The following is a 17,078-nucleotide window of genomic DNA, read 5'->3' on the forward strand; positions in this document are numbered from 1 at the left end:
CTATGTAGAGTCGCAGGAATGAGTGGAGCTGATGTGAGAATACTGGACGAGAGGAACGGACAGGTCCAGGTACTCCTGGGGGGGGGACACACAACCAGAACCAGTCAAGTAAATCCAAAACAAAATAGCACTGCATAGCAAGTATCTGTCAGCTGACAAGCAACGATTGAACTGTTAAATGTCAAAGATCGGGATGTTGCTCGACTCAAAATGCATCGAATGACGATCAGGTGTCGCACTAAGCCAGAAGAATGCTTGATTGATTGACGACACGTTACCTGGTTCGCCATACGAGAAAGAGTGCGGTCTAAATCTTCCACCAGCTGCTGGAAAGTTGGCCGGTGAGACGGGACGGCGTGCCAGCAGTCCCTCATCGTCAGGTACCTGAAGAACCAGAAACAGTTCAGACGCAGTGCAAGCCCTCAGACCGGCGAACGCTCCTCCAGTCACGCACGAGCAGGAAGTCGATTTCAAGCTTGGCTTTTTTCGGCCGCTGTATTGTTTTACGGTTTAACGCGTTGGCGTGTGGACGAACTCACAGTTCTTGCGTGCAGGTGAATGGTTTTTCCATGCGGTGTCCCTCCTTTAGCAGCTTGAAGAGCTCCTCCACAGGGACTCCGGGGTAAGGCGAACCCCCCAGGGTGAAGATTTCCCACAGCAGGACACCGAAGGACCACCTGCAGGCGCAGCAGGCAAAAAAAACGTACATGTAGAACGTGTTGTGGGGGGGGGCACGCCGTTCTAACAAACATGCTATAAACTCACACATCACTTTGGTGTGCGTAGACACGGTCGAACAACGCCTCCGGCGCCATCCACTTGACTGGCAGACGACCCTGCAGGAACACATCAGCGGGTCAGAACACACGAAACATCACATCGTTAATATTCCGTTCTAATCCCACCCGTCTCACGTTTGTGGTCTTCTTGTAGTAGTCGATGTGGTGGATATCCCGGGCCAGGCCGAAGTCGGCGATCTTCATCACGTCGTCTTCTGTGACCAGGACGTTCCGGGCCGCCAGGTCTCTGTGAATGCACTGCGAGAGGACGGAGACGGTTCACAAGACGAATCATCATCCGTCTTCTCCAGAACAAACACCCCCGCTAATTAGAACTAGTAAAAGCTCCTCCAGCCGCGGCGTCCCACCGACCTTCTTCGAGGCCAGGTACGCCATCCCTCTGGCCACTTGATAAGCAGCCGACACCAGCGCCGTCATCTCCACGCTGCCCAGGGAGACCTGCCTGGAGCCGCTCCAGTACTCCAGCCCCGCCGGGCGGCGGGCGCGGAGATACTCCCTCAGGTTACCCTGCGAGGCATACTCCACCAGCACATAGAGAGGACCTGGACACACACACACACACACACACACACACACACGCACGCACGCACGAGAGGAAGAGGAGGCGTCAACACACGGCACCGGAGGACTAGCGTGACGCGTGGCAAACACACTCGCCTTCCTGCGTGCAGGCTCCCAGCAGGTTGATGATGTTCTTGTGTTTACCGATCGTCTTCATCATTTCCATTTCAGAGATCAGGTCAGACAGATCCTTCTCCGTGGCGTCCGCTGCAAACACAGAGTCATGAAACGGAATTAAAAGCTCTGAACGCAGTAACTCGTTTTAGGAAGTACTTCTCACCTTTGAGCATCTTCACGGCCACCTTTGTGAGGCGAGTCGGTTTATTCTTGTCGAGCCCGACGGCCTCAGCCAGAACCACCTGCCCGAAACAGCCTTCGCCCAGCGGCTTCCCCAGAGTCAGCCTGATGTAGAAAAAAGCGAGGTAGATCCACTCTAGACACCCGAGCATCACGTTCCCTGGCAAAAACACTGCGGGATCATCTGCATAAAGTCCAACCCTTTCTCTGCGTCGACCAATCAAATGGAAAAAGCAGTCGGGCCGTCATACCTATCGCGAGGCAGCTCCCATGCGGGATCATAAGGAAGCTCGTACTCCGACACGCCGGCCAGGATGGCGGCGGCGCCGCTGGAGAGACGAGACTGACGGATGAGACACATCCCAGGGTGAAGGGAAGACGAGGACTCGACGGACACCTAGAGACGGACGAGACGGTTCGACGTTCATTCTAAGGAGCTCGTCCACTCTGAAAACTGATGGAATATCAGACAGTATCGGACTAAATCAAAACAGAAACAGTTCCAGTGTTTTTGTGCTGTACGAAACGCCACCGGCGGGTCACATGACCCCCCCCCCCCCAACGGGGCAGCAGGACGCGTTACCTGTCTCCTCAGAGGCATGCTCTTAGCCAGTTTTTGGACGACTATCTGGCTGTTGAAGTCGCTCTTCTTCGGGGCGCAGCAGAGCCTGCAGACGACCGCCGTGACTGCGAGGATGATGAGGATGAAAAACGCCAGGCAGTAGATAAAGATCTCCAAGTAGGTCTGCGAGGGAAGCGGGGAGGGCGGCAGGTCTGAGACGAAAAGGAACAAACGTCAAACCGGCGTCGGAGCAAAAGCGAGGACATCGTCCGCGCTTCCCGACTTACCGTCGACCACGGTGAGCCACGCGGAGTGATGAGAGACGCCGATGGAGTTTCCCGCCAGGCACGTGTACTCGCCCGTGTCGCGGAGGCTCACGTTCCGCAGCGTCAGAAGCTCCATCTCTTTATCCGTCGTGTTCAAACCTGCGGTCTGGAGGACGAGGACGAGAACAGAAGTCCTTTTCAACCGATATTCAATCAAATACCCGACAAAGACGATATATTTAATGTTCAAACTGACAAACTATTGTTCTTTTTCAAATATTCACTCATTTTGAATATCAAGGCTTTTCCTTTTATGCCCGATCCTAAAACTCACCCGTTTCCAATCAACCTGTGGAATGTTCCAGCCAGATGTTTTTTGAGCATCCTGTCCCACCCCTCCTGTCCCGGGCACCACCGCAGCGAGCCGCCCATTCCGTGGCGAACGGTCAGTTTGATCATTCCTGCTTCTCCCAGTTACTCTATATCCCCCGGATTTTGTCTTGCAGGTGAGCAGTCAGGAGCCTTGAACAACTGTGACTGGACTTTGAGCCCTTAAAACGAGCTCTTTCCTTACATATGGGGACACACTGCCGAGCCAACAAAGATATTTAACCGATTGAAAAGTCTTTCAGGGGGAGGCAGCACTTTTGAAATTGCTTCAAAACCAAAGAAGCCTCTTGGATGAGATGTGAAACGTCTTGATCCAACCCTTAACCCACCCTGCCGGCGACCATCAAGACCCGATTCTGTTTCAAAGACTTTATTCTCAGTTCAGGAAACGGCTGCAACACTACGAAGATCAAACGGATTCAGGATTGTCATTAAATATCGTGGCTGATAATTATCTCCAGACAATCCAGCAGGTCATGAGCCGCACCGGTCCAAGAAGACTCACCTTGAGGACGAGGACGTAGGGGTGCCCGTCCGGTCCCTCTCGGCTGCCGTTGACCGTGATGTGTTTCAGCCACTGGATGTGAGGTTGTGGGTCGCTGAACACGCGGCACACGAACGACACGTCGCTGCCAACGACCGCGGTTTGGTTAGCCGGCAGACCTGCCTGCAGGATCGGCCTGTGAGGAGAGCGCTCTGGAAGGAGAACCAGAAACACATTCAGAAAATGGAGTTCCAGCCCCCCCCCCCCCCCCCCCCCCGTCTCCATCCGATCGGGTCTTCTCACCCACGACATCCAGCAGATAGGTGTGCTTGAGGCTCCCGTACGCATTCTCCACCACGCAGGTGTAGTTGCCTTTATCGGATGGAACCACCGACTCCATGATCAGAGTCCACATGTGGTCTTTGATCTGGAAAGAGATTCAAACTAAAGACGTGGACGTGCCGTTTAGTCTTTTTGGGTAGCAGCTAGCAACGCACCTTAAAGCCACCAATTCTTTGGTCCTTCTTGAACTCTTTCCCGTTCTTGTACCAGCGTAGGGACGGAAGCGGGTTTCCGATCGCTTGGCAGCGGAATTTCACGGTCCTGCTGGCAGGAACGGCGTGGAGGTGCTTCTCCATCTTCTCTGGCATCACCCACTGAGGCGCCAGCTCTAACAAAGCAAACATCACCATGTTGCATCCTGTCGTGTTTGAATTGAGATTTAAAAGCAGCGACGGAGAGAAACCGGAGCCTTACGGTGGAGCTTCTCGTTGCTTGTCGACAGCTCATTGGACAGTTTGTTTTCCTCTGACGAAGACTCGTCGTCTTCTTCATCTTCGGAGGATTTAACTGCAACAGAGGACCGTTTTCTAAGACGTGAAAAGGCTTCTCAAACAGAACGGGCCGGCCCGTTCTTTCCAGCGGACAATGAAACCAGTGTGTGGTTTAACCTCTGACCTCTGACCCCGGCTCAGTGAATGAGGCTTTAAGCCTTCCTCCTCCACAGTTCAGCGCTTCACGCACCAAACAGCGACTGAAGGACAGAGACCTCCTCAGTGCCCGCCCTCGACAGTAACACCACGCGAACACAGACTTCTACACTTCTGGACATTCTGTGAAGCCAAACTTTTGAACCTCTTTGACCGACACGAAAGGGAGTCAAATTAAAGTCTGTTTAGAAAGAGGGTAGACGAGTTCAAGTACCGGTATCTGGGAGTACTATTTGAGTCAAATCCAACTTTCAAAAACCACGTAAATCAAATCTCCAATATTATCTAATTTAATTTGGCAAACATTAAACATATTAAACTTTAAACAAAACAACAACACAAAATGTAGCTCTTGTGCTAACTCTGGCGTTTGTCGAAACTGTATGCATCGATTAATATGCATAGTCCTAAATCAAATCAACAATAAACAAACAAACAAACGCACTATGAATGCATCGCAACAGCTTTTAATCACTGATCGCTTTTCACGTGACAGGCAAAAGAGAGCTGAGCAGCACCTAAATTAACTTGCACATCCATTTCTAAGTGCAACCATCTGGTGAGGAGGAACGCCCCCCCCCCCAACCCTTCGAGGTTTGCATTCACCAAATTTTATGGTGCAAAAACTACGTCCGAGACACACGAAGCTCTCTTAAACTCCTAAACTCTGTGCTGTGGTGCTGAGAAAAACACACAGTGACAAATGTGCAGTTTCTGTTAAACACATCAAACAGGATATAAAAAGATCAGCATGCCTGGTTAGACAGAATCCGTGGCCCTTACTGGAATACTTATCCGGTTTTCTCCTCAGACGGCAGAGGGTTTGATTTCCAGAGACGCAACATTCATTTCGAGACATCAGAGAGGTGTTTACCAAAAAGCAGCAGAGGATAAATACGACTGTTTACTGGAGAGACAAACAAGAATTTACAGGCTTAAAAAAAACAACGAACTCCCGTCGACTCGCTCTCAGGTGGAGTCCAGATGGTTGAAATCAAACAGGGCAAACATTGAAGGTAGAGGACAGCGTGTCAATGTCTTCTCTGAGGCGTTCACGCCGTGTTCCTGCTTCTGGACAGGATGCAGACCTCCCCCCCCCCCCCACCCACCCAAACCCGAGAGCCAGACCTTGGTGACGCCATGAAAAAAAAAAAATCCCTTCAACAGAGTCTCGCATGCCTCTGAGCCAAACACAGCCGAACGTTGAAAAAGTCACTTTCCCATTAAAGAAACGCGCTCACTGGAAACCTTCTGAAGCGTTTATGTGAAAAGGCAGAGACCACAGACATGAAAGAGACCTCGAACAAAGAGAGGAGGGACGGCTCCAACCAGACGCACCAGCAGCGCCAGTAGCCGAGGTCGACCTCCATCGACCCAAGCGGGTCAACGAACAATTAAACGTCGTCTGTTCCGCTCTGCCGCAGCTGAAATTGTTCTTTGATTTTTAGAAAGTTAACCTACGTCGATGAAAGCATCAAGTATTCTACCGCTTGTGCTTAATCGGGAAAATGAAAGCGTTCACGCATTCAGACAACGTCTAGAATACATTCATTCAAATGTCACTTTAGATAAAGCAAAGCAACAGAACTCCAGATTCGAGGAGCAGAACGCAGAATCTTTGGCCGGTTCTTTTCATGATTGATCAACTCTTCGTTTCAGCACCAGTCTGACTAAAACAACCACCAACACCAAACATCTCGAGAGCACTCGATCCCAAATGAACTCCTGCGGCGCATGCGTGCATTGTGATGCATCGTACCCGTGTCTGTGTCTTCTGAGGCATGAGGTCTGGATCGGGTCAGAGGGAACCAGACCAAGAGAACCAGGAGTACGCAGGGCAGCAGAAGACGGGAGCAGCGCGATGAAGACATCGCGTCTAAACACACTGCAGAGAAACACACAACGATATCAGATTACTCTTCGGTTTCACATTTGTTTGTTTACCACATTATTCCACCTTTAATGGACTATTTCTTTTTCAATGTTTCTATTTATATGCTGATGAGATGCCCCGGTTTAAGGATACGTCTCGGCTCACTTTATCACATTGTAATAAGTCACCAAACAAACAAACTGGTTTGGTGTAGTGCAAGTTGACACCGGCACGACACGGACACCAGTGGCTGCTGGGTAAAAACAATACGACCCCCCCCCCCACCACCACGGGAAAGCATTTGCTATGCCTCCAGCCGTTAATCACACACCAACGTGAACGACCATTTGCTGCCTGTAATCACGGAGGTGTGAAAGTCTTCTGCTAAATGCATTATCATTGTATGGGAACTGAAGAGGGACACATTTAGGCTGGCAGCACTGGAAACGCAGTCATTTCTTCATTGCTCATTATAGAACAGAAATAATTCACATTTGAGATTAAGATAACAGAGAATCTAAATCTTTACTCATTGTGGAAACACAGAAGACAAAAGAAAAGCAGGAAATAATAAGATTTGAGAAAAAACTGCTGAATTCCTCACCGACAGACAGAACCAAAATAAAAAATGTCAACACTTATGTTTCTTGATCAATAATATCAGCCCCGTCTTTTTCACAACTGCTTACTTTCCTGGGGAGAAATTGGTTTAAGTAATACTCAAAAATCTCACAAGACTGTTTTAACTACTCAATAGCACCAATAAAATCCTCAACTGTTGACAAGCCGGTGAAAAAAACCCGCAGCTACCGACTCATTAAGGGAGATAATTAACTGCCTGATGATGTCACGGCGTTGTTGACGCCCCACTTTAAACCTTTCGTGCAGGGATCGTCTCTCCGTGAAACGAAGGCAGGGCTGCTGCAGATGTGCTAGCATTAGCTGTAAGGCTGGCTGCAGATGTGCAAACGTTAGCAGCTGCAGGGAAATGATCTTTCAACCTATAAAACATGTTCAGTTTCCCTCTTTTCGGATCCGACTCCATCACAGACGTTACAGCGAACGATGAACAGCGTAGCCACATACTCTCACGCGGGTGAGCTCTGCAGGAAACACGGCACCGATCGATCAGAATCATTACTGGATCGCAGACACGATTCAGTCTGCACATGTTAAAGCACACAGTACCGTTACACTGCGAGACAAAGATGGAGACTAACATGTTTAACCGTCTCGACATGCGTCTCTGGAATGAGCCTGCTCCTCCGCATCACATTTCACTTCCCCTCCGTGTTGAAGCCTCACCTACACAACAGATTCTGCAGCGGGCTGGCAGCGCCGAATAGTTGTCATACTAACACACCGACGACCAATCCGACGCCCCCACGTCTGAGCTGGAAAACAACATAGAGCGAGGGCCAAACAGGAAGGAGCCGTGCTGATCGGACGGTAAACCTCGGTGGAGTTTATGTAACAACAAGAAAAAGAAACGGGAGCTGAAGGGAGAGGAGAAGGCTTTAGGATGAACAGGATGTGCTACTGGCTCGGAGCCCAGTGGGAGTCAACGCCACATTTAATGGCGGCGTTTTAACGGCCTACAGGCGGAATACCATCAGAACACTGAGAACTGGAGCAGCTCCATTAACCAAGGCTGAGCGGAGCCTCATGCTGGGTCTTCAGCACCAACTTATTCACAATGAACAACTGGAAAATACAGCGTTGAACACATACGGGGGGGTGTTTATATTAAAGGGCGAAACATTCAGACATAATATAGTTACAAGTAAAAGTATGCATTTTCATAAATTATACTTTGATGACAAGCACTCTCCTCTTTAGCCTGAAAGATACGGCGTCAATGGATTCAAAATCCTGACTCGATTTACCACAGGACAGTTTTCCACTTCACCAAAGTCCATCGTAAATGAGCTCTGGGACGGCAGCAGCATTTCTGGATCTGGTTTTTTAAAATATGATTTCCTCTGTCATTTGTGGAAACGGCAACAATCCCATGTTCACAGCTGAAGTGCTCCTGAGCCCATGCAGAAACGTCCGTTTCTAAATCTGTGCCGTCTGAGCGCCCGAAGATGATGGAAACCCAAGATTTGTTTTGGGCCTTTGTCCCCTTGCGTAAAGATTCTCTAAATCCTTTAATGATATTGTGACTGTAGACAATGGAACCACCAAATTCCTTACAGTTTTACATTGAGAAACGCGTTCTTGAATTGCTGCAATGGTTCCGAGCGGTGAACCTCAGAAAGACCGGATGCTTTTATTTTTTCATTCCCAGACTTGTTACCAACCTGTTGAAAGATTTCTCTTCATGTATTTATTTTATTATCCTTCTGCCGATCCATCTAGAAACTTATATACTCTTTTACACATAACATTTACAAAGCAGAACGCGTTTCCCTCAAATACTCATAGGACACGTTTTACTGTAAGCAACTAATAAAAAAATTTTTCAAACTGCATTTTATGCATACGTGTTGCTAGTGATACGTGCAAACATATTCTAAACAAATTTGCAGGACTGTCACTCGTAATGGAGTGTTTTAGGGCTAGTTTTACCGAAGTAATTAATATAAAATAATACACAGCTGCGGACAGATGTGCAGTCATTTTTTCCTTTTGATGATGCAACGTTAAATGAAGTTTACTTGGAGTACTTGTGTACTTTTACCTCAGCAACGTCTTTGTTATTTTCTATATGAAGTATGTTTTATATTATTTGCACTTAGCTTAACTTTGACAAACTTCAGCGATGTTAGCTAAAAGGCGCTGAATGCGTCTACTGGAAAAATAACTCCTGTCCCATACAATAACAAATAAGTCATTAAAACCACAACAACAACAAATATAAGTACGTGAAAAATATCATTTAACGTTAAAAAGGACTTACCGGTATCCGTTCGGGCCAGAATTAGCTGTGTTATCCGAGTTGAATCAAGTGTATCTTGATTGTAAATATTAGCTTTCCAGGACGCTCCGTTAGCCTCGAGCGCGTTAGCCGCGATGCATCCCGGGGTTTAGACTGTCAGGACACGGATCAGCTTCTGCCTCAGGCGTGCGTCTGCAGGTTTGCTGCTTTAAACATCTCGCACACGGTTAAATCTCTTAAAAGCATCCCACCGAGCGAACAGAAAAGCTGGAGATATTACTCCCAACTCGCTCCTGGAGGGTCCGACGTTGGAACTATGCACCTCCCCTTCTTCTTCTGTGATTTCTGAGCAGCTCGTTGTCGGTATTGTCTCCGTAAACACAGAAGACACGCCTCCAGGCGGGCGTTTCTTTCTATGCACCAGTCAGTCACCCGCCCCCTCCTCCTCATTAGTACCCCCACACAACAGTTATTTACCCTCCCTCTTCATTAATACCCCGGTATCTGGTCATTGACTCTTCAAAGTAACCATGTGTTTTTACCTCCCTCATATTTGTTTGGCAGGAAATACAAGGCCCAGAAACAAAGTCTGAGGAAAGTGTTTTTATTTGGTTTGGTTAAAGTTTAGAAGATATTCAGTTGGTTTTCTAATGCTACAAAAAACCCGTTCAGTGAATCCAGATGCCAGAAACACGATTCTGTCCGTCTTCTTTAATCCAGAGCCGTAAGACATAAAGAAGATCCACAGAAATCACAAAGAAGACATTTCTACAAAAAAATATTCTGTCCATGTTTCATCATGTATTTTACAAACTACCAAGTATTTGAGTAACTAAACCAAAGTGCAAAGTTAAAACTGTCTTAACAATAATGGAGATAACTGAAACATTAAGAAGGAAAAATGTAATTTTTCAAAGTGGAATTCCCTCAAACCGTAATATCTGTGGAGCACATAACTATCAAGGCACGACGTCACTTACGTTACAGGACCCATGTTAGATCACTGAAATAATAAAATAAAAAAATTAGATAGTTAAAAAACTTCCCTTTTTCCATATCTGCGCTAAAATTTGAGTACTGGTATGTCGTTAAATGTAACTTTGAGGGTCGCAACTAAGTCGTCACCGCAGATGGCGCCAGTTCAACAGACATTTCCTCCTCTCCCATGTTTTTCCTCTGCAAGGAAGGATCAGCAGCAGGACGACAAAGGACAGACAAATGCTGAAAGACAAATGACTTTTTTTTTTTTTTTTATCATGGACCACTCATAATCTTTGAGATATACAGACAGTCGAGTTTGGTGTAGTGATAACCCCCCCCCCCCCCATTAAAATGCCTGCGTAAGAACCCAACCCACCCATGAACAATTACACTACACGAGTACGGAGCGCAGTACCCAGTAGTACTGCCTGACCATTGAAAGAGACCAAATGGTTGATTATATTATATTTGAGACCCGAGTGTTCACCTTTGCTGTCCTCACTGTCACAAGGATCTTTCCAGCCGCCCACAGCGGCACCATGACAACGGACGACAGCATGATGGCCCATCCCAGCGCGTACGCCCAGTCGGGGTAAACGTACCAGCCATTGAACTTAAGGTGCTGGTACTCAACCAGGTACAGGATGAAGGAAATCTGCCAATTGTGGAAAGAAAAGAGCTGCAGTCGTTGTTCACAAGAAAAGTTGTAGAATGTTTGGTGATCTCTTAATTATCATAATCATATCATGATTGGCTATAATTCCAGAGGCAATCGGCTAATAGCATAGCTAATATTTAATTAGTTCTTAATTGTTCTTCTTACATACTATTGTTTGACTGTACTTGTACTGCTCTAACATTCTATCTAATAAATATATTCATCAATCGGCTAATAGCATAGCTAATATTTAATTAGCCCACAGCTTTGCTCGTGTAAAGAGTTGAATGAACATGCACCTTTAAGACTCATTTATGTCTGAGTAACACCGACCTTGCTTTAATTAGAGAAAGCTGCAGACACAGCAGCCTGTGGCTTGTGTGGCTACAACTGACATGATGAATGGACGTATGTGGACAGTAACATATTTATCCTTTGACATTTAGGAAAATCTTTTCCCATGTGGACACGTTACTCGTGTAACACGGCAGGACAACCAGGCTTTCTGTGAAATCCTGACTCACCAGTGACAGCAGAGGAATGACGTATTTCCAACACAGTTTGAAGTAAACATTTGGTCTATGTCCTGTCATGTCCTCAATGATGTCAATAACACGATCAGCACCTGGTAAAAAACAAAATCCATGAACTGTACATAAACCTTGTAACATTAGTCATATACAAATTATTAACATTATTGTAATAAATATTATATATATATATTGAATCTAAATGCAGCTAGTCTAACCTTCTTTCTCAAAGGACCCCGCAATGTGCTGGCGATGCTTCCGGGGTGTACCCCGCCTCTTACCCATAGAGAAGCTGGGATAGGCTTCCAACAACATCTGTTACCCGCAAGGCGGATAACGCGGACATTTAAATGTTTGTATTTGCACGCCTACAGGCCGTTTATACTGCACCTATTTGTACGTATTCCCCTCATCGTGACAGCAATTCCTTGTCGCTAAACACACACTTTTACATTTCCGAAAGCCCGCCTTTACTCCAAGTCATCGTTAAATGAATACGTTGTTAAGTGAGAACCACTCGTATTTAAATCTGGCACAGTTTTACGCTGGAGGCCATTCCTGGTGCAACCCTCAGTATTTATCCGGGCTTGGGAAAGGCTCAAGGGGGACACTGTGCTGTTCTACGCTACCTCCTGCAAACCATGCTAACCAACCTAAACAAAGATATCTAAATAAGTCAAAATGAAACCACTGCAAATAGCAATATTTATGTTTTTTACCTTTTATCGTGACTCTTGTGGAAATTGTTTTGAAGAAATAACTTTTTTAAACAGGTTATATAATGAAATTGAGACGTAATAATTTTTTTACTTACCAAAACCCCAGGAAAGCGCCAGACACTCACATAGAGCCATGAAATACTGACAAAATCTTGTAGTTCCGTAATAATCAAATAGCTGAAAGATGTAAATCCCTCCCTATAGCAGGAAGAATTTTACATATTTATAACATATTTATAACATTCATGGATCATAATTACTGTAATATGGAATTGAGAACATTTTTACTCACGTCTGTGACCAACATCAGATGTAAGATGAAGAAGACCAAGCAGATAATGAAGACAAAGATTTCGTGTCTACCAGTTTTCCGAAACAGCTTCGGAAACAAATCCATTATTGAGGTGATCAAGCATTCGACTGTCACAAACTGAGATTGAATGTAATGCAGCACAGTTAGTTTCAATGAACTGCTATTGAATGAATGAATAATATAAATTTAAATATCTTACATGTGTGTCGGCGCTGAGGAAAAGGAGCATCAGGAAAAAACAGACAGTCCAGAACTGTGGCAAAGGCATCAGAGCAGTTGCCTGAGGGTAAGCTATGAAGGCCAAGCCTGGACCTGTGGACAGGAACTAATCAAGACACAGAATGGCTGTTTGTGAATAAATAAATACTCTCAGCGTACCTGACTGAACCACTGTGTCGACAGACACGCCCTGCGAGTGAGCCATGAATCCCAGAACAGAAAATATGACAAATCCTGCAACAAAACTGGTCCCACTGTTCAGCAAGCTAATCCAGAAGCAGTCCCTGGAGGACACAAGAAGACAACAGGCCCTTGTTAAAAAGAGGGTATGTAAAGAATCCAAAAACATATTGCCAGGGAACAGCAGTTTTTGGTACCAGTAGGTGGCGCCATACCCCCTGGCATGGTGGCAATTATTGTATCGGACCATTGCGATAAAGAAACTTGCATTATTCCCTTTGATTGCTCCTTGTCTATAATCCTGTCGGCAATTTTCTTGGACAGTTGGATTGCGGATAGTGTCCTCTTTCGGAATGTCAGAACTCCTGAGGATGTGGCTGCGCTAGCTTCAAGAGGCCAACATTTTAAAAGCATGCACTGGAATGGTGAAATTGGTGGATTGTTGCCTTAAATGTGTTCAAATGCACAATCACATATGGAACATGACCTCGTTCCTGTGTTTTGAATGGAGAACTGGAGAGTTGGTTTGAGTTTGTAAGAGTCTGAGGAATGATTGGAAAACGAAACATGAACCGGACAAGGAGTTCGGTTCTATGTTGGATCAAGTTCTGGGTCGTGGCCGAAAGAATGAGACTGTGAGTATTGCTTCATGTTTGTTGAATACATTTAATCTTTGATCAAATACATGTACTGAAACTCCTGGAGCGAAGCCACCAAGATAAAAAGTCTCGTTAGGAGACTTTATTTCAAGACCCCTCCCCTCCCACCAATCTCAGTAGGTCTCTAGTTGTATTAAGTTGTGTCATGCAGCCCCATTTGTCTGTATACTATACTGTATATAAATCCAAGATAAGCTTGTCCTACAATTCCACATTAGCATCCCATTGAAGATGTAGTGATCTGGAGAATGCTGATGGACGTCGGCTGTTGCAACACAATGTGACACAAATCTCTCACCCAAGTTGAGCATTTTGAAGTCATGCAGCCTTTTCCTCAAAGCTAACACACAACACTGGTTAGAATATTTGCATTTTACTTACTTGTAACAGTTGTTGTTGTAATCATTATAGCTTCCCAGGACCGTTAGGGACCCGGCTGTCAGGCTGTATGAGAACATGATTTGAGATCCTGCCTCTATCCAGACCTGGAAGAGGAGAGAGAAGATCTTGTTCTATTTACTGACAATAGAGTCCACGTTTCACTTTCATCACATTCATTTATCATGCTTTATAAAATATATAATGGTCATTTATTTTCAGAAGGAGGGATTGTATTGCGGAGATCGGACGAATGAAGGTCAACGATGCCACGCAGAAGACAACCGCTTCTTAGCCAATGGCGCAAACTCAACAGTCACCGCATATCCATCCTAGCATTAGCCCTTTATTGCTAAACATATCATATTTGATACACATGGCCTTTCGAGATTTTGAGACTTCTACTTCAGAAGTTTGATTTAATTATTTTTTCCAAAAAAGCTGATAGATACAAATCAACACATGCATCTGCATTTTCCATGAAAAAAAGATCACTTCTATAAAAATGTATGTTTTTTTTTGACAAATTCGTCAGAAGTTCCCATTAAGACCTTATTTTGCAAAAATTTGAGTGTTCTGATGATTACTTCATGGGGCAGGCTTTAAAGGGTTAAATTAATGCTCTACCGAAAAATGAGAAGTCACCCTTTATTTATTCCTCCAATGGTGATGGGGGAATGGTGATTTCTAATACATATATTTCGTGGACAACCAGCATGTCCCAGTTAAGTGTAGGTTTTTTGTCGGCAGTGTTTTTGTGTTTTCGCTTTCGGATGCCTGCCCGTCACTAGATTTTTCTGTTGGGGATAATTTTTGATTAAGGCGTTTAAGTTTCATTCAGTCTCCTTGTCTGTATTTTGTGGGTCGAGAACTTGTATGCCATACCTGACAGCAGATAGCCACTGATGTATGCAGAGGCTTACAAGTCCCCACTGAGCTCTTTGGGGTGGCCGTGCCTCACGGGGTAGAGTGGCTGTCTACATGTTGGAAAGTTGGTGATTCAAATTGTTCCTTCCTGTTTATATTTCAAAGTGTCCTTGAGCAAGATATTGAGCCGCTGGGTGCTGCTGGCAGTGCTGTCTGCAACTCCTCATGGATTGGTCAAATGCAGGGGAATACCTTTTGCTTGGCGACAAAAAAATGTAGCTTTTCTTTATTTATTAGATTTTTATTTATTAGTCTATTATGACAATTTCTCCATCTCCATCCATCTTTCAGTGAAATAATTTTCGTCACCCTGTTTCGGATGAATTACTGCCACGAAAACGTATGGAGGGACAGATGATGCATTGAAGTGGACAAATTAACGCTTTAAGATTTATTCTTTTTCATTTTTGTGTCAAACATTTCTTTCACAAATTCAAATTTGTTCAATTTGTTTTATGCTTCAAAACCAAATTGAATGTTCACCTTGACGTTAGCCAGCCGGTTTAGGTCTGGATACAGGTAGTAGTAGATCCCGTCCTGAGCACCAGGTAGAGTCGCTCCTCTGATGAGCAGGATGAGGAGCATCGCGTAGGGGAACGTCGCTGTGACATATGCTACCTAAAGAAAATGAACAGTAATATCCATTGGAGGTCATCTATGGTCAACCCTCATAATATGTTTTCTCTGGACCTTTCCAGAGGATCTGACACTTTTCCAGATGCTGAAGTAGCAGAACACCCAGCAGGCCAGAAGACACAAGGCCAGCTCCCACCTCACACGGCCCAGCTCCTCGATGCCTCCGGACATTCCCAACACCCGCCGTCTGAGGAGAGGGCAAATGTAAATAGGGGCAGATGAGATTAAACCTTATTCTAGGCTCTGACCTAGCTGTGAATAATTAGATTAGATTCATTCAAGAAAAACATTTGAACTTACTCCCAGAACTCGATGGCAGCAGAGGTGGCGTTCTTCAGTACAGTCGCATTTGATGAGTTAGAATACAAGTTGAGAAGACTCAAACAGTCATCTGGGGGAACAAAGGCAAGCTGATTTGTACATTTTTAGCCATGATTTCTACTTATCAGAGACAAAAATGTATCGCCCCCTGCCTGTTAATTCAATTTACCTCGAATTGAAATAAAGAAAAAAACAACCTGAAACTTATAATGGTACGATTTTCTTCTGCTCTAAATTTAACTTATCATGCTTCATACCTGTATTCCAGGTGTTCTCACAGGAAGCCCAGGGGAGCTGGGAGCTGAAGGAGAACACTAGGTAGAAGAGAGCCCAGGCTTGAATTATAATGAAGCCTAAGTCATATATTTTGATAATAACATATCCGTAGCCAACTCCTGAAAAACAAATAAAACAACGTTTGCAAACATTTGAAATGTGTTAGCGTGTCTTTCAACCAGTTATTCATTCTGAATAGATAAAATATGACAATGGAGACCCAGAATTATCAAGCAGCAGAATAGTTTCCCAAAATAATAAAAATAAAAATTACAAATAATAATAAAAATCCAAAACTTTGATTTATTTTTGTTGATTTACTTTGCAGTTTGAACTGTTTTGTGCCAACTCCTCAAAAAATATATATAAATCAATCAGAGATTGCAGACCCTCGCCTCCATGTGCCCTATCTCGCAATGTTAAAGAATCCTTAAATAAATTCTAGAATCTGGATCCAGATCCGGATCAACGCCATTCTCGGGGAGGACCGAGCCACAGACAGAACCTCGCAATACCCTAGCCTCCCCTTCGGCGAGGGTAATGAGTAAGCAAATGGTTATCATTTGAATAAGTCTATGAGCCTTATGTTCAGAACTAGTTGAGAAAGACAAGATAACCAGCGACGCCTCGATATAAAATAAGTAATACAGACAGTCCTCAGTTACCGATGTTCTCATTAACAACGACTCAGAGTATGTGTTTAGCGATTGATCAAATTCACCAGAGTCTTCTGATAAAAGTTCATGAAACTGAATGCATCAACACAGTCTCTCACCTTGTGCCAGAGGACATAGCGTTGTCCAGCAGGTGACAAATCCTTCTTGGGTGTATTGCCCGATGGCGGTCTCCAGTAGGAACAGAGGGACCCCAAACAATAAAGCAAACAGACCATATGGTACCAGAAAGGCACCTAAACACATGCTTGACTGTTAATGACAAATTATTTCAGGGATATCTTTCATCATTACCACCATAAATATATCACTTCATGATATACTGTAGAAATAATGATTACACTCGCCTCCACCATTCTTGTAGCACAGGTAAGGAAATCTCCACACGTTGCCCAGGCCGACAACATATCCTGCAACGACCAGGAGATATTCTGTTTTACTGGCCCACTGTCCTCTGTCCTCCGTCCTCCTCTGCCGGTCCTCCTTTCTTCTTTGTCTGTTCAT

General features: G+C 45.0%; 2 protein-coding genes across 3 annotated transcripts; both read right to left on the reverse strand.

Annotated features, from left to right (window-relative positions):
* On the reverse strand, positions 1-6,220 carry fgfr1b (fibroblast growth factor receptor 1b). Its single transcript, XM_068752660.1, has 16 exons — positions 6,109-6,220; positions 4,117-4,209; positions 3,858-4,030; positions 3,664-3,787; positions 3,382-3,572; positions 2,508-2,652; positions 2,242-2,432; positions 1,910-2,055; positions 1,642-1,763; positions 1,458-1,568; positions 1,152-1,342; positions 915-1,037; positions 766-836; positions 540-677; positions 279-384; positions 1-75 (listed from the first exon to the last, which is right to left on the reverse strand). The coding sequence occupies exons 1-16, from the start codon at positions 6,218-6,220 to the stop codon at positions 1-3; spliced, it is 2,112 nt and encodes a 703-aa protein (XP_068608761.1).
* Positions 6,221-10,216: 3,996 nt separating this feature from the next.
* Positions 10,217-17,078, reverse strand: LOC137908151 (sodium- and chloride-dependent GABA transporter 3-like). 2 transcript variants are annotated; one of them, XM_068752505.1, is made up of 14 exons: positions 16,922-17,078; positions 16,676-16,810; positions 15,882-16,019; positions 15,604-15,694; positions 15,358-15,490; positions 15,151-15,285; positions 13,744-13,847; positions 12,683-12,807; positions 12,504-12,616; positions 12,284-12,421; positions 12,087-12,189; positions 11,267-11,367; positions 10,587-10,739; positions 10,217-10,339 (listed from the first exon to the last, which is right to left on the reverse strand). In XM_068752505.1, the coding sequence occupies exons 1-14, from the start codon at positions 17,076-17,078 to the stop codon at positions 10,217-10,219; spliced, it is 1,749 nt and encodes a 582-aa protein (XP_068608606.1). The 2 variants fall into 2 exon arrangements, with proteins under 2 accessions (XP_068608606.1, XP_068608605.1); XM_068752504.1 differs by having other exon boundaries at positions 10,217-10,324; positions 10,560-10,739.

This window comes from Brachionichthys hirsutus, chromosome 19 (assembly GCF_040956055.1).
Source record: "Brachionichthys hirsutus isolate HB-005 chromosome 19, CSIRO-AGI_Bhir_v1, whole genome shotgun sequence".
In the NCBI taxonomy this organism is placed as follows: domain Eukaryota; kingdom Metazoa; phylum Chordata; class Actinopteri; order Lophiiformes; family Brachionichthyidae; genus Brachionichthys; species Brachionichthys hirsutus.

What these genes read in the sequence shown, in the direction of transcription:
- fgfr1b (XM_068752660.1), bottom strand. Translation starts at nt 6,220, where the DNA reads ATGTCTTCATCGCGCTGCTCCCGTCTTCTGCTGCCCTGCGTACTCCTG. An exon ending in TACGCACACCAAAGTGATGT is followed by an intron (nt 678 to 765) that starts GTGAGTTTATAG and finishes CTGCGCCTGCAG; the next exon opens with GTGGTCCTTCGGTGTCCTGC. An exon ending in TTTCTCGTATGGCGAACCAG is followed by an intron (nt 76 to 278) that starts GTAACGTGTCGT and finishes TCCCCCCCCCAG; the next exon opens with GAGTACCTGGACCTGTCCGT.
- LOC137908151 (XM_068752504.1), bottom strand. Translation starts at nt 17,078, where the DNA reads ATGAACAGACAAAGAAGAAAGGAGGACCGGCAGAGGAGGACGGAGGAC. An exon ending in ACCGGCTGGCTAACGTCAAG is followed by an intron (nt 13,848 to 15,150) that starts GTGAACATTCAA and finishes CTCCTCTTCCAG; the next exon opens with GTCTGGATAGAGGCAGGATC. An exon ending in CGACACAGTGGTTCAGTCAG is followed by an intron (nt 12,617 to 12,682) that starts GTACGCTGAGAG and finishes TCCTGTCCACAG; the next exon opens with GTCCAGGCTTGGCCTTCATA.